The 20,202-nt window shown below is 37.3% G+C and overlaps 1 protein-coding gene across 1 annotated transcript in view; it reads left to right on the plus strand.

Moving 5' to 3' along the window:
* Positions 1–1,009: 1,009 nt before the first annotated feature.
* The window catches only part of MALRD1 (MAM and LDL receptor class A domain containing 1), a 291,485-nt gene continuing 272,292 nt past the window's right edge, over positions 1,010–20,202 (plus strand). The window contains exons 1-6 of the mRNA XM_072851516.1: positions 1,010–1,172; positions 5,307–5,447; positions 9,432–9,526; positions 9,605–9,766; positions 14,360–14,453; positions 19,812–19,955. Coding sequence (XP_072707617.1) covers positions 1,010–1,172; positions 5,307–5,447; positions 9,432–9,526; positions 9,605–9,766; positions 14,360–14,453; positions 19,812–19,955 — 799 coding nt within the window. The remainder of the gene's footprint in view (positions 1,173–5,306; positions 5,448–9,431; positions 9,527–9,604; positions 9,767–14,359; positions 14,454–19,811; positions 19,956–20,202) is intronic.

A 20,202-nucleotide genomic window follows, 5' to 3' on the forward strand; every position in this document is an offset into this window, starting at 1 on the left:
TGGGGATTATATCTATAACTAAATAAACTTAGGCAGAGACTGAATATGTTGGTAAAGGTAATATATTTGGGGTTGGTATTGATGGTAGTTTTCCCCTAATGATGGATTCCTGCAATGGGTGGCAAATTATTACTATTATTTTGACAAATTCTGACTGGGCTTCTTTGTATGATCATATGGTTCACTGTTAATAAGAATTTAGATATAGGATCCTAGGTGTATCTAATTTTTTCCTAACCTTGGGAAACACTAGTAGTATCACACAAAATATGACTTATCCACAAAATACAGGAATCTAGTAATTTGGAAAGTATTCATTAATAGCCAGTTCATTCATGCATTTATGCAAATTGTGGTTGCAGATATGATTCCATTAACAACTGGGTACTCTAAAGTAATTCAGTCATCATCTACAGTTGTAGCCCAAGTAAATAATAAATAGATACCACTTACAACTGTTGGCATCATGTGTCTAGGGCCTCTGAAAATTCTAATTCTTTCCCTAGATCGGTCACTTACAATCCCTTTGATACAAAATCAACTTTGAATTTCTCAACTGTTTTCTACATTTGATGCACAAACTCTTCATAAGTTTTGTAAGCATTTGCCAACTCCCTCTGAGAAAAGAGAGATCTTTATGAATGTTGGTCACTTAGTAATTCTACTCTGTTGTCCTGTTATTTTCTAATCTATTTGCAAACTATAGGGCAATAGATCAAATCAGTAAGTTAATTATATACACCTGACTTGCATAGCATGCACCAAAGTTTTTTAGTCATAAAACAATGTTATAATTCAGTTAAATATTATCCAAAGACACACCCGTTTGAAAGTCACTGCTTCGCAGAAACTATATTTCCCTTAAGCTGCAGATTCGGAAAGTCAGGTTCTAAAAACATCTTTCAGAGAGATGTGTGTAAACACAGCTTTTTCAAAGACACTTCATGACCAATACTAGACAGTTGAAGTAATTCTTTTCTAAGTGAAAGTTTGGTTAGTACCATAGCCCATGAACAGATTCATATTCTTCTGTGCATTATATTGCTTTGCTCTGGTAGATACTCAGCCATCTACAGGAAGTGAATGCCAACGTGGTGATGGCTCCTCTGCTCCATCTGGGGAGCTGTGCATTTTCACCAGCCAGCATGGAGAGAGCAGTGATGAGAAACAAGGTAAGTCTCAGGGGGCTTCATCATAAGTGTGAAACAGTTTGATAACTGAACACAGCAGCAGAGAGAAGTAGGGGGGATTATTATTATTTACAAAAATGTTTGGGAATTCTTTTTTTTTTTCCCACTCTCTTCTTCATTTGATTTTCTAAGACAGTTTCTTCCTGCTTCAGTTTGATTTTTCCTGCTTGATTTTCAACCTCTATACAGTGCAACTCTCTCATAAATCTTCATATGGATATTATGTAGCAAAGCAAGTGTTTCCTCATCCACATAAATTCAATGGAGATTTAACAAGTATTACTGTTTTCCTTAATTTGTCATAAAATTATTTGCTGAAATTCAGGTTGCATCCAAAATACCTAGATCAAGGTATAAGTGACAACAGCTTTTTTTTTTCTTCAGTCTAGACAAGGGGGAAAATTTTCTTGAATTAATGAACTGATAACCGTAGCTTAATCTTTGTCACATTCAGAGGCTATAAATACAGTTGCTGCTGTTTCCCTTAAAGGAAAGATCTAAGCAGTAAGAGTGAATTTTAACTGCTAATGTCTGAGTAAATTTGCACCAGAAATCTACTATTTTCAGAATATTGTAACACAAAATGATGCTGCAAATGATTTCATACGATACATAAGATAGTCCTGCTCTTTGAGGATCTTTGTTTTGAAGTGCAAAGAAGAGCTTGGATTTATCAAAACTTCTAATTTTAACTAAAAGCTTATCTAAGTTCTTCCACTTGCTGTGCAACAAAGGAAGCTACTGTATTTGCTGGGTTTTTAAGGTTTAGTTTTAAATTTCAAGTAAATTGTCTTTAGATGAGCCTGTATGTTTCTGTGCATGCTGAAAAATGCTAGTTAGAGCATGTTAGCAATCATTGAATTCAGCTGAAATCTGTGAGAAAGAACAGTAACTTAAATCCAGATTCCTCAAATTACAATTATGTGCCCAGATACATGTTGTTTTTCTTCTTCTAATATGACTCCCTGTTTTATCCAAATACGATGCAGATATCTGTTTGGAACAGGAGTCTAGAATCAACTCTAGGATACTTGATTTTTTTCCTCTGCAAATAAGACAATGGTTAAGACTGTATTGGATATCAATACATTTTGTAACTTTATTGTGCTGTACTAAAATGTCAACGCCAATGCCTGGAAATTATGCCTGTTGAATCCCCTGATGAGTGACTAACACATCTCAGGTTAGCATATTTTTTTTTAATCACTTGCACAGGAGATGGTTATGCTACATTTCCCAGTATAGCCTTGAAATCCTCATTGTGCTTGGTCCTGGTTTCCCTAGAAAGAGCATTTCCTCCAGGCAGCACTTGCTATTATGATTGCAGAATATGCAGCAAGAGATGCATTCTTCCGTTAATGTTTATGGAGGCTTTTTACACTTGTTTGTTGAGAGAATACTGCTATAGACAAATGCTTATATGAAAGTAGAGAAATTAAAGGTTGCTCCAAAGACTAAATTAGAAAGACAAGCCTATGGGCTCTGTGAAAGACCTAAATACCAAATAATATTGTATTTTAAGTATGGATGATCAAGAGGTGTGGAACTAGGCTCTCAGTGACAGGCTGTGGATGCTGGGGCTGCTTGGATAATGCTCTGGATCACTCCAGGAGAGAAGTTAGCTGTCAGACATAAAGATATAGATCAAGGCGTCAAATTTTTATCCTGCTGCCACCCACTCTTCTGATTTGGGATTATTGCAAAATTATTTTTCTACTTCAGTTTCAGCTCTCCAATCTCATGTTCGTGACAGGTCCCTGCTGTTTTCTCTGGGCTCTAGTCAGGTTTAAAGATGTTCCTGCACTGAAAATATATCAAAGTTGGAATTTCAGATGATGTGTTTTTATCATCGTTTTGGACTTCATATGTTGTTGGTTTGTGCTTTGCCACAGCATTGGAAAAGGAGCAGAATAAACTCTATAGTCATTTTTTCTCTCTGAACTACTATTGCAAAATATTCACTAGGTGATGAATGATAACTAACCACTCTTAAAAATATTTTGCCCCCAGAACATCCCAAACTGAGATTTTATACACGTACACACTTGAAATTGGACCTTAAACTGTAGTCTGTTTCTGTGAGACTTGGATTTTTTCCTTAGAGGCTATTTTAAATATTTGTTTTGTTCACAGGAAATTCTGCAAAAAATATCCAGAACATCCCACACATTTCTTCCTTCTGGCCTTTTCCTCTCTAAGCAGTGAATTTATCTTTGTAAATCTATCTTTCAGCAAATTTACATTGGTTTGCTTTCAAGTTATATTTTCTGTGAAAATGAATATTGCCTTAGAAAATAATCAAGAATGATTGAGGATTTTTTTTTTAATTTAAAAAGGTACTGTTCTTGTTATTTTGTACATATTGATTTTAAATTGTTTTTTCAGCTATGAGAAAATTCCTGAGAAAATATTGAACGTGATTTGGTGCGTTTCACGTAACGTGAAGCAGATAGGTCTCAGCAGTGTTTGTGCTTTTGAAGAATCACTGACATGCTTTTCAGCCACTTAAAGAGCTAAGGAATAAAAGCAGCAGTAAATAGTTGGTTGATGAATCAGCCAATCTGCACATTAACTTGAGTCTGGAATGCGTACATGAATTATATCTATTTTTCCCCTCTCTCATCTTATAATTAATTGTTGCAGCAAGCTGATGTGAATATGAAGGCCATGAAATTGGACATCATAGTGTGACTATAAATGCTGCAGTTGCAACTTTATTTAAAATGATTAGTGAACTGTGACAATATAGAATAGACTAAAAGCATTAGCAGGGGCCTGGAGTGAGCACCAATTTGAGAGGGAATGTGAAGGCATTGTAGCTCTCATGTCTAGCCAGACTCCTGATTAGAAGGCAGAGTCTTAACCTACCCTTCTCTGCTGCAGGAGAGAAAATGTGGGTGAACTGAAAATTTCCACACAGCTTATGGAATCTGGAGACAGTCCCACATTCTGGCCATTCTGCTTGAGGTGAAATTACAATAAGCTTACTCTTTACAGAAGCATCTGATTAGACTTTTTTTTTTTTTTAAATAAATCCTTCCACCACTACAATAAGTGGTTCGAGGAATGGGGCTGTCCCCCCAACAGGCACATGCAAGCTCTTTCATTCAGCTTGGATGTGATGCAAAAAGGGCTGTCTGACACCAGAGCAGAAACAAACATCTGTCCCTCCCTCCCAGTAAGCAATTCTTTATCTGGTTGCATACCCACCTCAAATTCCCTGAATGAACTGGTACACCAAACTGGGTCCTGTGCTGGAAAGACATGTTCTGCCTCCCTTTTCTAACCTACGCTGCCCTACAGGGGAACATGGAAGGGGGAGAAGCAGTCCTTCCCCACCACGTTGCTATGTGCACTGGAAGAAATAAGGTCAGAGGAAAGGCAAATGGGGGGACTATGCCATTCTGAGGACTTGTTCCAGCTCATCTCTGAACAATGTGGTTTCTGCTTTAATGCAGCAGCTTAGCAAAGGTGATGAGCACTGGTAAACTTTGGAGTATATCAGATGATGAGAGCCTCACCTTTCTGTTATTAGGCCCCAGGGGTTTTCTGGGAATGGGCTTATACTCCAAGTTCCCCAAAAATGCAGGTTGTAAAATGGTGAAATAAACAGTAGCGGAAAAAAAAAGTATTTTTGCTACCTGGTTATTTCTTGGGGTTAGGTTTTTCTTTTTCTATGCAAGAACCCTGGATAAACAGAGGGTATACTGAAATTCTTCAGCCGATAGCTGCAGTATATTTTAAGAACAGCCTCTGCATATAAGCTATGCTAGCTTGAACAGTTTCCTACAAATAGGTAGCTACACACATATTTGTGAAGAAAAAAGCATATGTTATAGTGGTATTATATAAATGGACTGGTTTGGGTTTGGTTTGGAGGGGGGAGGGCTTGGTGGTTTGTTTGGGGCTTTTTTTTCAGTGTTCATTCTCTCTTGTCTCTCTTCCGCTGCCCCGTTTCTCTTTGTTAATGATTTAAAAATTCTGGTGTTTCTTACTTTTTTTAGGAGGCCATTCGGAGTGTTTCTGTGTGCTAATTAAATAGCAAGTGGTGGTAAGAACATATCCTTTCCTTCTGTTGTTGAGGTTTTAATTTTTTGTTTGTTTGCTTCAATTCAGGTTCCTCCTGTGAAAAGTGTGATTTTGAAACTTATCTATGCAAAGCTCTTCATGAACTGAATTTACAGCCTGGATGGATAAGAAGAAATGGTCGATCTGGCATGGGACCGCCGTACTCTGACAGCAATGGGAATGACAGTGGTAAAAATTCTCATGTTCTTTGAAGGAACCATGGACTCTTACAAATTATGTAGTTCTCTATTTTATTTGCTTAATTTTACTAATTTCCTGACAGTTCAATTGTATTCTGCCGTATGTTTTCTGAGCACTTGTGTCTAGGTTTTTAAGTGATTGTAATTACAATAACCCAGAATTCCAGAAAAAAAAAGATAGTATTCTGGAAGCAATTCTTGTTTTTGTGGAGGAGTAAGTGATCAGTCATTGAGTCATGTTTATCTACCTGAGTGACCTTTACCTGTTTTGGAGATATCAGGTGATAATTTCAGTCTTGATGGTTGCAAAGTTTATAAATGAGTATTGGGTCCCCCATTTTGAGATGTATTTTCATCTCTTCTTGGATTGGCGAATGCCTGGAGTGTGTGTATCTTATCTGTGGCTAATATTACTGCTCCAAATATTTTGAGACAAGATGACTTTGGATCTGGGGACGGGAAGAGCTTTGATAGCCTGTTTGAGCCAGCTCCTCTCTAAATCTTATTACAATTCCACTTTGAATCAAAGACTGTCCCTCAACTAAGTAATTTATTGTCCCTGTCCTCAGACAAAATATGTCCTTTATACTTGTCCAATAGCCAAGTTAACCCTGCTTTCCAAAATCTGTCGTCTTCCTTCTGTAAGACATGATTTTCTTCATACCTTTTTAGCTAACTTGAACCAATTTTTAGCTGCAGTAAGCTTTCTCCTGCTTTCCAAAGCTGTTAGAAGGCTTCTTTGTAAGAAAGCAAGGAAGGAGGGACAGAATTTGATGGGGACCCCTATTCTCACAGTAAATATGTGAGCTGGTTGAAGTACTCACCCTAAACTGTTTAATTTTCTTCTCCATATTTTCCATTATTCTCTTTCCCTTTCGCTTCCGCCCCCCCCCCCCCCGCACAAGCAGTGCTGCAGCAGCCCTCAGAACAAGCACCTGAAGGCAGGCATGCAGTATTGGAGAGTGTACAAGAATATGATCTTATGTCAGACTGATGTCGTGAGACTGATTAGCCTAGGTGTTTTTCACCTCATTCCCAAACTGTGATTATCTGGGAGTGTGGAAGTCTGTACTGTTCTGAAGCAAGCAGCACCTCCTACACATTGCGTAAGCTACCAAACAGGTATAGGTTCCATGTAATGATTAATGTGAATTGGTAGTTTAAAGGTGAATGCATGGAAAGCTTGCTTAGAAATCAGCAAAATGAAAACGGCACAGAACCTTAAAAAATTTTCATAGAAAATACATCAACAAAAAACCCCCTACTCTGCGTTTTCCTGCAAGTTCTCATTCCACAGCTGATAATTTTCATGATGCTCTGTAATTAGGAAACTTTATTCATGTGATATGCTTCTAACAACTTCATGTTTTGCTTGTGTGTAGCATACAAGCACATCCTGCTGTGTGTACTATGCTTCTGAAAATAAGGCTGCTCTTAAATAAATGTTGATTTAAACTGAAGTTAGCATAAAAATTTGAGTAACTACCAAACCTTTTTCATAAACACAAATTTTATTTCAACTATGTAAGTTGTGAAACACTTTATCTTCAAGATAATAACAGCTCTTTTCATCAAGAAGCAGATAAAAGACAAATACTATGGAATAAAAATATAGGAGACTCTTGGCTAGAGTCAAAATTAACAAACCAGGCAAGTCTTGCTCTAGCTGAAGTTTCTAAGGTTTGTGCTTGATTCGTAGTACACACTGCATCAGGATGTAGCAAAGACCTGAAAGATATTCTTGCTTATAACCAATAAAAAAGGTTACCCTTCTCTTGCGAACAACTGGTGGGGAGGGGAAAATTCAACTTATGCGGACACCCAAAGCCAGCAAAAGTTTGAGAACCATCAACTTCAAGTGTTTGTTACAGAGGAAAGAAAGTGTTCAGTCACCATTGACTTGGTTTTGGTGCTCGGTCACCACTGTGTCTGCCAGGTCTGAATTGTGCGGTAGCCATATCAATCTAAGTTATTTTGATCAGATAACAGAAAGCTTGAATACTTGTACCTATTCAGCTTTCTGAGAGGTGACTCAACAGACTGTGTAATCAGTTTTATGTTGGTTCCTGCTTAAAGATCAGAAATTATATGGTATGGTGACAATTGAGCAGAGTATGCTCTATGGCAGAGTATTAAAGGGAAGACTTCCTGCCATCAGGATAAGTAATTGCACGTGCATTAGCAGAAGAGCAAAGATCACTTGGTAGATGTAACTCCTTTGAAGATTTATGTAATTATTTACTAGAACGCAATATGTTTTTTTCAGCTCTGTCTCTTCTCATGGTTCTCATTTTCACTGAAAATGTAGTTGAACAGACTAGTGACAACCACTTTAAAAAAAACCACAAAACAAAACACAACCTGTTTTTACTAATTGAAACCTGTTATCTATGTAGAGGTTCATGTAAAATCACTGTTCAAGGAATTTCTTAAAATTATTCTTTCTGCCCCATCTGTGTAAGACTTAAAATTCCTGTGGTAGGTGAAATCTGATCTTGTTTATGAGTCTTAGATACATTTATCATTAGGGAACTGAAAGAAAAAAGTTCAAAATTTTATGGAAGTTAAAAACTAATGAAACAGATTGAAGTCAGGGATAGGGCTCTGCTGAGGCACCAAGCCATCTGTTGTGGGTAGGAAGAATATCCTTGCAGCTGGCAGGCCCTGAAAGTGCTGCCTGAGCAGTCATGAAAGGCCTAAAACCTAGGGAGCACGGCCACTGCTCTGGTAGGAGGCTGCAAAATGCTTCTCTGGGGGGGATTGCTCAGCTGGCTCCAGCGCTGACCTAGCCTTATGGTCCTTTGTCAGTGACTTTCCAGTTGCACACAAGGATGAGAGGTCAGGGTGGGTAGTTTTGTAAATGAAGTATTTAGATGTTCCTACATATCCTATGATATTTGGTTTCTGTAGTATTCTTTATTTTTAGGACTTTTTTTTATTCCTACAGTCCCACTTGGCTTTTTTTATGCTTCATCTTTCTCCTTTAATTTACATATTAGTGTCAGAGAGCAACAGTTTACCTGACATTGCTTGAGGTTTGGGAAGGAGAAGAGAAGGGAAAGGAATTTAAAAAAAATAAAAATAAAAAAAAAATAGGCTGAGCTTCCCACCCCCACATCCTTTAACATCTAACATCTCTGAAATCTTCATGTTCAGGAAGAGCCAAATTTTCACTAGCAGTATTTAATATCCTAAAATAGGGTGGTTGCTTTCCATCTTTTAGAATATCTGAGAGAATATTGTCAGGAAGAGACACAATCAATCAAAAGGCATAGCAACAACCATATTTCACTGTCTCTTGTTGAGCTGTTACGCTTTCAAGTAAAGCAAAACTCTAATTTGGACTTGTTTTGTAAATGGAAAGATAATGGTATCTTTAATGGTAGTGTGGAGATTCTGAAGACAACCCTTTATACTGGGAGTGCGTACAGGGATACCACAACCTCCTCTCTGCAGTGAGGCAATTTTCTGAGCGGCCAAAAAAAAGACCCGTGTCCTGTGGAACAGAGGAACACCGTAACCGCCTCTCCCATCTTCCACCACCTCCTTAAAGACTTGAACTGTTGTAATAAGTCTGTATTGTTGGTCACAACGGTTTGTTGTTTAGGCATGAAATATGTGATCAATAATTGGAGTTTAAGTTCTTTGATCAGCTTGCTGAGTTAGTCTTACTTTGTCCCCAAATTTTGCACTTATTTGAGTATTCAAGCCATCAGCACATGAAACATTTTGGAACCCTACTTGAAATTTCAGCAGGAAAGTGGAGCAATGCTATGTCAATATTTAATATGAACAAAAGCTTGGCACACAATGACTACAAGTGTGATATGAATCTGTTCTGGGGAAAAACTTCTAGTTGGCTTATTAGTTATTAATTTATACCTATATGTATGCCTCTTCTTGTTTTACTGTTATTTTTTGTATAACTTTTCTCCAAGCACCTAAGATTGTTTTTTTAAATTCCTTTTAATAGCTTATTTCCTCTCATTGTCCTCTGAAATGCGATTCTCTTCTGCAACTTTAAGGACTAATGTTTTCCTTCCAACGGACAAAGAACATGTTTGCCAGGTATTTTGATGCATAGTCCTTGTATTTCATTGTTTGTCATGGCACTTCCGTGGAATAATCAGACCTTTTTTGTCCTAGATTACATTTCATTATTGGATCAGTCAAATGAGTGGAACGTTGATGGTAGGGCTTCAAAAGCACTCTGAAGATACTATTACAAACATCTGGCAAGTTTCAGGAGAACTGGAAAATCAGTGGAAAGCAAATACCATTACAATCAATAGCACTGAAAAGTATGAGGTTGGTAAATTGGTAAATCGGTCTCATCGCATCATAAATTATCTACCTGCCCATACAGGTGATATACTCGGCATCTTAACTTTCAATACAGTATTTCCTTAGCCTCAGTCTGACTGTACTGATAAACTCAAGGTTTAATTTATACAGGAAATACTATTCTATAGTATGAGATACTGTTCTATAGAGATGCTTCAGGTGACAAATACTGTACTTAACTATTCATTGTAGCTTTGAGCCTTTGTCACAGAACACATGCATATGGTTTTATTTTGCTCAAAGCTGCTGAAAAACAATGCAAGTCTCATAGGCTATTTAAATGTTTTTACATGTGCATTTACACAAAACATTAACACAGTAAATGTAACTTAGGGCTATAATATCGTGGATGATGTATACTCACTGTTATGTGTAATACTGGAGGGAAAGGGGGGGAGCAGAGAAGAAAATCAGAGGCATTTCCTCCTACAGTAGTTACTGTGAGGAGTTGGTTAGCATACAAACCTGAAGGCATGAGAGCACAACATCATTTCAATAAACCACGAGTAACATAATTACTTGACTTGCAGAGGTAACATTGTGCTAAATCATCCAACAAGATCTGGATATTTGAAGTAATACTTGCCTGCTCAACCCTGACTGAGAATGTATGTTGTGAGATACCTGTACCTAACTCAACACAAGTATCATTGTTACTTGTCAATAACTTACCTCTACCTGATATGAGTGTATCTATGGCAATCTGAGATTGTACTGGAAGGGTTTACTTCTAGATTTACTTTTTCATCCTTCCTGTTTAGAAAACTGAGTCTGGGAATCGTTAATATAATATGGCATCTTCTTCCTCTAAATTGCTGGATCCAAATCCTAATTAGATTATTGCTTGCAAACATTGTTATCCTTTGGTTCACTATAAAGTGAACTGATGGGCACAGTCCAGCTTTAAAGAGGCATGTGTCAAACTTACTGCAGTAATCATTACAATTGGCTAAAGAAACATAGCTGGGCACCTGACCAAACCTAGAGCCTGAAGCTGAGCACACTTTCTCCTTTGGTTGCACATTTTTCCTCCAGTGAAAACTTGCAAGATGCTAGTCATACAAGTGAATGCAATTCATTTGCCCTTTTTCCTTTGATATGACAAGATTTTTAGCCTACAGAGCTACCTGTGGCATTTTTCGAGATAAAATTTTGATGATTAAAATTTCTATGGAAAAAAATGCATTGGAAGAAAATACTTTTTTTTGAGTGTATAAATCTCTTTGAAATAGAGTGCTTGAGTATTTTTGTCAATTTTGCAAGCACACTTGAGTTGAGATTTTAATTGAAATCAACCTCTGCTGCTTATTTTCTTTGCTCATTTTGATGTTGACTATTTAATACTTTTGTCTCTTCCTACTAAAAAAAAAAAGTCTTGATTATCTCTATGGGATAGGGGATTTGGTTTTGGCTTTCAAAAATCTCCACCTGTAGGGAATTCTGAAATACAAAGATTACCACTTCTTTAATTACTCAACACATGACAAGCTCAATATGTCTGGTTTGGCTGGAGAACTGTATCATGGTTTCCTCTCCTAAGCTACTTTCCCACTGTTTAATTGAGAATAAATTTCTGTCTCCCAGACTTCATTAAGGGAAATGGTTCTGGGCTTGAGGTTCACTTTTATCTTCATGCTTGATTCCCGTGTTTTACCTTGGGCTTCACTGCTGCACTGGGAATCTGTCCCTGTGGCTGCACTTGTGTGGGAAGCCCAACCTGTGTTAGATGCCACCTACACTCCCACTACAGCTTTCTTTGCCACTAATAGAGCTGCAATGTTAATTTGTTCTGACGGCCACAGATATTGCATATTTAGGCAGCAGTTGTTAATTACAGTTATGAGCAAATAGTGTCATTAAGTAGACATTTTCATTCCAGATTTTTGGAATGAAGGAACTCTAGACTTTGCGTGAGAGGGGAAAACTGAACAATTTCTTGCTCAAATAAATGTGAATGGGGGTCTGTTTGGTTATTATCAGACTGAACTCCTCAGGGGAGGGCAGATGGGTATCTGTCCTGGATAAAGCCCGGGTAATCTTTTTTTAGACCCGAGAGCAGCTGGAGGCACCTAGCATCATTTTCTGTCATCCAGAAGTGGGGAAATTAAGATGCAATGAAGAAAAAAATAGAACTGCCACTTCTCTAGAGTTGTGTTGGGTTCAGAGTTGCAGCACTGACTCTGCTTCTAATTCAGTCAGTAGTAAACCTTTCATGCACTTCAGGGCATCTGACTCCCCTCCTGTAGTCCAACACTTTTAAATAGAAATAGTTGTTTTCTTTTATCATTTGGAGAAGCTTCCTGGGGTGTTCAGAATACCAGGATGTGTTGAATGTCTACAACATCAGTCAGCAGGGAGCAATTTGTAGAGACATTGATAACATATACATTTAAAGCAAGTCTCTTAAATCCATGCTTTTTATTATATTGACCAAGTAAACAAACTGTTCATGAGTTCTGAGGAAACACAAGTTGTTAAATAATTTGTGTGTCCACTGGAATATGAACTTGAAGCCATCTCTGATTTTTCACCAGCAAAGTGAGATAGCACCTCTTTAGCATTGTCTAAATTGCTTTGTCTCACTTAAAATCTGACTATGAAGCCCTAACTGCAAGTTATATATAAATATATATTATAAATGAAGTTATTAGTAACTAGGTTTTGAATTCACAATGAAAAATCATTGTGAAAAGGTCAAATATGTCAAATCCTTGATATGAAATAATATTTCTTATTAAAGACTTAAAAAACAGTGCACTGGATTGTTTTAGAACCTTATCTGAAACCATATAATCATAGAAACAGACAATATGAATATGCTATTTGCCCTTCTACTGGTGATGTCACCAAAGTACACATTAACTATACATGTTGTTGCAGCAACATTCAACAATTCAAAACATTGCTTTCTGAAACAAATCAAAAGAACAAATTTTCAAGGTACTGCATTTCAGTCATATAAATATATTATTGAACATGATATGATGCCATTAATATTTAGTGTGACATAGTTATTCTTTCCAAGTAGACATCAACAAGAAATGAAATAAACATCATTATATCAAAAGAATTTAAAACAAAAGCTTATATCAGGATTAACCCTGTTCCTTCAAAACTTATGGATTTCAATGAACTGCATTCTTTCCCTTGTGCTACAGCTGATCAAAGAAGTATAAACACACAGGTTGACATTATTTCTTAAAAATACTATATTAGAAAATGTAGTTGTCCATGTGTCTGATAACAATGGTCTTCATGGAATAATTACTAGAGAAAGTGGTTACTGGCTATCCTTCTCTTTGTTGTGTTAAAAAAATTAAAATATATATATGTGGGTGTATATATATATAAAAATAAACTAGACATGGGTTTCTCACTGGTGATATGACAGATAACATTACACTTCTCTTTCTCTGGTTATATAATGCCAGGATAATTTTACTTTACAGGCTGCCACATTTCTTGTGCAGGGCAATTGCAGCTTAATATGAACAAATAAACAAACAAACAAAAAAACCCCAAAAACTCCACCCCCCAAAAAAACCCAACTCATAACATAATGGTCATATCCTTGGCGGAGCTATGTCATCTGTACTCTTGATAATTTATAGGATAAATGCAGGTTTTCTGCTACATTCTCTTAAGCTATGCACAAAATTGCCCCTGAACTCTAAAGCTAACATTTGAAAACTTATTATCTAGCTAACACTGTGCATTCACTATTAAGAGCTGGAATGTACCTCTAGGTAGATCGTGCCTCCAGGACTCTGGAAAAGCCTGGAGCTGTAACATCCCAGGATATGGCTAGGGAATAATTTAAGGAGTGTTATTCATATGATTGATTTGTTAGGTTGTTTTGATTGGTGTGTTTTTTGTTGGGTTTTCCCAAGGACTGTGGTTGATCAGTCCCCTTCTACATCACTGCAGAAAAACTTTGGTAGTCACTACATTTACAAATGTAGATTGAAATCTGCCCTTAAGATGGAAATGTAAAATAAGTGTAACTTCTTGTGTATAGAAGACTTTGTTAGGGGAAAAAAAAAAAGATCACTGTTATAACATTAGAGCAGAATAACAGTTGACGAAGTAATCCTCAAGGTTTGTTTTGGCTAAAAACTTGATGAAAGGCTTCTGACTAATGGTGTTTGTTGCTCTGACTTTGCTCCAGGTCTCTGATAAATCCTGAAAACAACCCGAAAAGGTTCACATTTGCAGTCTCTGGTGGAATAATGGCCTGATAAAACAAAAGTTTGTGTTTCTTAACTCTCATGATCCTTGCTTAGATTTTAATATATTTTATTGTGGTTTTCAGATCTTTCCTGTTAAATACTACTTCACTATTGACTTAGATAATTAGACTATATATCTGTGCTGACAAGCCACAGATATGTGAAAAAGCCAGGATGGTAATCCTCCAAAATTGTTAAGTGCATGATTTGAGTTCTCATATTTCTAATAGAAACTCTATGGACTAGACTGGCATATCTTGGAAAGTTTTTTCTCGTCTTTGACACTGGTGAATGCTATTTCTTGTTGATTTGCTGTTAATCTCTGCAGGTTATCTTTTGGGGGATGGTGGAGACCCAGAGACAAGATGAAACTGTTGCCATTGATGATATTACTTTTAGTGAAGGATGTTCTCTGGCATCTGGTAAGAATACCTGTTTTTCAGGAGACAGATCATTTTACTTTGTCTTTCCCTTGGATTAGAAGAGAAAACACAAAGGAAAGCCTTCTGGTATTCAAAGGTTTTCTTAACTCTGTAAGTGTTTTCATCTGGCTCATTTTCATTCCTTTAAACCATCATCTGTCTTATCACATCTAAACACAGTTACAAAGAATGACAATAAATACCTTAAGAAATCTGGTACAGTATAAATATAGCTTCCTGCAGCCAGGAGAGCACTAAGGCCTCAGTGGGCAGAAAGGATCTACTGGTTTTGGTCAAAGAATTGATGTGTTCAGCCAGCTCAGGAAAAGCTTTGGAGCAGACTTTAGGGAGATTCGCAAGGCACTTGTGTGTATTTTTAAATGCGTGAAGGTCCTGATCCTCAGCTGTGTAGTGGGGCTGTTTTGTTTTGCTCTGCTACATCCAAGAGCTGTAATGGCAGGCTAGTCAGCTCTGCAGCCAGACTATCCCTGCATGTCGGGATTCTTTAGTAAAACATTTCCTATTTCTCTTTTCAACCCAACGTATTTTCATGGGAAAGGAATACTACCCATCCTAGCATAAATTAGATTCCTTGCTGCTCTGTATTACATGAGAAGATTGCACTGTGGCACCTATGTCACATCCTCAGGTGAGCACAGTCCTCATTCAAATCACTTCCTTTGTTTTCCTGCCTCTGAGTTGTAGCACAGGCACTGAGGGTTTGGTCTTTAATTTGAGGTATGGAATGCAGTGTTTGACACAAACCAAGCTAGGTTACATGATTGGTTTTGTGTACTGTGGTCTAAAATAAAGCTCTCTAGATTTCCCAGTAGGAAAAACTATTGAAAACAGATGCACATGGTTATTAACATATTAGAGTGCTGAGTAACTGTAGGCAGATAACAGTAAGAGCAAGATACGAATCCTAGTGTAATGATTCAGGCAGGCATACTTATTTATTTCAAAGGGGATCTATATCAGGGAAATGAAGTTTCAGGTAACTAAACTTAGTCATGTAAGTCTCTCCATGTTTCAACTTTCTTACAAAGGGGAAATACAGAAGCAAATGTTATACAAATATTTCATGGCAGAGCCCATCTTGCTTTTCTGTTTTGTAGAGGTTTTCTAGCAGTACCACTTAAATGAGCAAGGATGCTAATTTAAAACTTTGGGCATACTTGTCTATGAACTCAGGTAAGTTTACAATGTGCTTTCTTTGAAAAAATGAATTTGAAACTGACAATGAAAAGAGGACAGATGTGTGATTCTCACAACTTCTTTCTGTTCCTTGGAGGATTTCTGCAGATGAAAGGGCTGGTTTAAAATGGAAAAAAATGCATTGCTAGATTCTAGCAACCTATATAATTGCTTAACCCATTCCCGCAGGAGGATACAAATCTCTCTGTAGAAATATATTGGCTTTTTTCATAAACAAAGTACTTCTAAAGCAAACAAAAGTGAAAAAAAATCAGTTATAGAGATGAAATACTGTCTCAAAGAGATAAAAAAATCAAAAATTGAAAAACAAACAGGGTGTACTCACCAGAATTTATAAATCTAGGTGTTAAACTTACCTTACATGGCAGCTGTTGAAGTATATAGTGTGGCATACAGATTGAGCTGCTGCACTGTTAAGTACCTCAGGTATATTCTAATAAGAGCCAGTTCTTATCCTGTGCTTCCCCGTTAGGAAAAGTCAGCTTCATTAGGTGACATCTAAATTGCTCACAGCAGCCGAAACCAGGGTCAAAGGATCTTAACTTTCTCCCTGAAAGAGGAATTTTATTACTGAACATTTTCTAATAATTAAAACAAAAGGTCAGATTAATGGTTGTTTGAATTTTAAATCATTTTTTCTCTAGTCCTTATGGAATGTCTGGATAAGAAGACTTTAAATGAAGACCACTTTAACTGCATGAAATTTGTAGTTAAAATTTGCATTTTTAATGTACGCTTCATGATTTTCAATCCCAGTGTAAATGCACGTAAGAAATGACCTGCGCATTTGTATTAACTAGTATGACTGTGCTTTTAGGGTCATGAGTAAAATAGCTTAAGTATTTGTGCTTTCAGGAGTTTCTTGATACAAACTGTGATAGCTAAATATAAATGTAATTTCATTAAGTTTTAAGTTTTTTCTTCCCTTCTCTCCCTCCCCTGTCTCCCAAACTGTCCCCTTTTAGTCTCTTGTCCAGTTCTGCTAGACAGTAAACTTCATGCATTTAAAAAAAACCAACCAAAACCCTGTCTTCAGTATAGCAATTTAAGATACTCTGAAGTTTGTAGTTTTCCCAGCAGCTGCCAAATTGTTTCAGTTATCACTCAAAAACACCACAGCTTTTTATTATGTAATTGCATATGTACTGCAGCAAAAATATTTTAGCTGTCAAATAGAAAATATTAAAGCTATGCTCTAAAACATACATAATACAAAATCTCCTTTAATTATACCTTTAGTAGACCTTCTATTCAAACACTTCATATTCTTATCCAAGTGTCTGATTGCCCTGCAGAACTCCCTCTTGACTCCTGATGAATTATATGTGTGAAGAACTCTATTAACATTGTCCTTCTGATCCTGCTTTGGAAACAAAGAGCCCCAAGGCATGAAAGTGGAATGCTATGAGGGAGAATGAGGGTTTTGTCCTCCTTAAGTCACTTGTAATGCAAAAGTGATACATCTTCTCTGCAAAGCTATTTTTTTCTGGAAAATTGGAGTAATAATATATGTATTACTTATAATGTATAAATTTTGACAAAAATCCAGTATGAATACTTCAACTGAAAAAATCTCAAACTTAATTCCTTAGTTAATGCTAATCATGCAAAGATGTAGCCTTTAATATCGCAGATGGAGAACCAGATGCAGGGTGTTTCAGATGAACTGCTACAGGGATGGCAGTCAGAAAATCCAAAATACTAATCTTACTGTTGTCTGATGCTGCAGAATTAAGAGCTGGAAAATGAGTGTTTTGTCCCAAGAAACTGAGATTATTGTCCAAACAAACAAACAACCCCAGAAATATTTACAACTAAATTAAAAAAATGTAGAATGAATCAAAATGGTTTGCTTCAATAATTAAAAAGTGTTTAAAGAAGAGTTTTATTCCTTTTGAGTGTATTCCCAACTTTTTTCAAATGTTGAAATTTGACAAAATCCATCCTTTTCTAGACCATTCTAGAATTTTGCATTTCCATGCAAAATAAGTTTTCACAAGCTCTTCTCACTTAATACACATGGTTTGAAAAAAGTGCACATGTTTATGCAACACTGGAACAAGGAAGAAATGAGAAGTTTGTAGCGTCAGCTGGACAGGACATTTCACTGAGATGTCAGTAATGTGAATAACACAATAACTCTGAGATGCAGTAGGCAGTAATGTCCATGTATACTGACATAAAATTGTTTTCTCTGTACAGTTAGGAATCTCCATGTTTTCTCTGAGATACCCTGACTGCTATTTAAAAGTTTGTCCTAACCAGAAGATTGCCTTTCCCCTGCAATAATATTAAGAAATGGAACTTCCATTATCATAGTGCAATACTGTTTAAAATCATGACTTTCTTTCTGTAGCGATTATTAATTTTAAAAAATTTTGCAGTTACAGTCTGGCGTCTCAAACTTCATAGAATCACAGAATGGTTTGGGTTGGAAGGGACATTTAATGATCATCCAGTCCAACCCCACTGACACATGGGCAGGGATGTCTTACTAGACCAAGTTGCTCAAAGCTCTGTCCAACCTGACCTTGAATACTTCCCATGATGCGGCGTCCACAACTTCTCTGGGAAACCTGTTCCAGTGTCTCACCACCATCATTGTAAAAAATTTCTTCCTTATATACAATCTAAACCTACTCTCAGTTTAAAACCACTGCCCCTCATCCTGTCACTACAGACCTTGGTAAAAAGTCTCTCTCCATCTTTCTTATAAGCCCCCTTTAAATATTGAAAGGCTGCAATAAGGTCTCCCTGGAGCCTTCTCTTCTCCACACTGAACAACCCCAACTATCTCAGCCTTTCTTCATAGGAGAGGTGTTCCAGCCCTCTGATCAATTTTGTGGCCCTCCTCTGGACCCACTCTAATAGGTCCATGTCTTTCTTATTCCAGGGACACCAGAGCTGGATGCAGTACTCCAGGTGGGGTCTCATGAGAGCAGAGTAGAGTGGCCTCTGTTGGAGGTCACCTCCATTGACCTGCTGGCCACACTTCTTTTTATGCAGCCCAGGATACGACTGGCTTTCTGGGCTGCAAGTGCACATTGCTGGCTCATGTCCAATTTTTCATCCACCAGTATCCCTAAGTTCTTCTCTGCAGGGCTGTTCTCAATCAATTAATCCCTCAGTTTGTACTGATAGTGGTGATTGCCCTGACCCAGGTGCAAGATCTTGAACTTGGCCTTGTTGAACTTCTTGAGGTTCACATGGGCCCACTCCTCAAGCCTGTCAAGGTCCTTCTGGATGGCATCCCTTCCCTCTAGTGTATCGACTGCACCACTCAGCTTGGTGTCATCTACAGACCTGCTGAGGCTACACTCAGTACCACTATCTACATCATAATGAAGATATTTAATAGTATTGGTGCCCTTACGGACCCTTGCGGGATACCACTCGTTACTGGTTTCCAAATGGATGTTGAGCCATTGACTGTAACTCTTGGACATGGCCATCCAGCCAATTCCTTATCCATCTCACACTCTATCCATCAAACCCATGTCTCTCCAATTTAGAGGTAAGAATGTTGTGGGGGACTGTATCAAAGGCCTTCTAGAAGCCCAGGTAGATGACATCCATAGCTCTTCCCTTGTCCACTGATGCAGTCACTCCATTGTAGAAAGCCACTAGATTCGTCAGGCATGATTTGCCCTTAAAAAGCTCTTAAAAATATGTGGTGATGTATTCAGAAAATTTTTTTTTTCTGAATGGTTCTAAAAAGAAGCATTCTGTTGCAGGTATTATGGAGATGCTGCTGAGTTTAACCTCTCAGTTAGAAGTGATTTTTCTGCAGCTATCATCTAGAAAAGTAAATAGGTATTTCTTGTTATGACATGTAATTTTTTACGTTTCCTGGCAACTCTCTATGCGGAAGTGAATTCATGAAGGTTGCAACGACTGGCTAACATAAATAACACTCCATTGCTCTGAAAGAAGCATCCATCTTTAGGGAACGATTTTTTAAAATGGTATCGTGAAAGATGGCACCTTGAAACTAGACAGCACTCAGTGATATACGCTTTTGAAGTAACCAGAGGCAGAAATGTTGTCAAGTGGTTTAATAAGCATATGTTTCTAATGAGAAGCAGTCTCATAAATAATGACTACTTAAGAAGTTAAGTGATTGTTTTTCTTGTCTTTTAGCACCGCAGACTTCCAGTTTTGAGCTTGGCATGTGCGAGTGGCATTCAGATCAGCCGGCTGAGCCTGCTATGTGGGCACGACTGCAAGCTGGGCACAAGATTGCCTCCTGTTCCTTCCTGAAAGATTGGAGCAACAATACCGAAGGTGGGAAATTTAAGTTAATGCACAATTACTAGCTGTCATGAAGAATATGGTGCTTTTTAGGACAAAGTGGTCACCCAATGTAGAAACAGAACAAAAACATGAAAAGTAATTGTATGTATTTTGTACTTAAATTAGCTTTTGCTTTGACCATTTAGTAAGGGCGCTGTGATCACACATGCTGGTAAAACATGAAAGATTTTAATGTAAGAATTCCCATATAAATTAATAATTGATTTAGTCTCCAGTT

The sequence above is a fragment of the Ciconia boyciana genome, chromosome 2, assembly GCF_034638445.1.
Source record: "Ciconia boyciana chromosome 2, ASM3463844v1, whole genome shotgun sequence".
Taxonomy (NCBI): Eukaryota; Metazoa; Chordata; class Aves; order Ciconiiformes; family Ciconiidae; genus Ciconia; species Ciconia boyciana.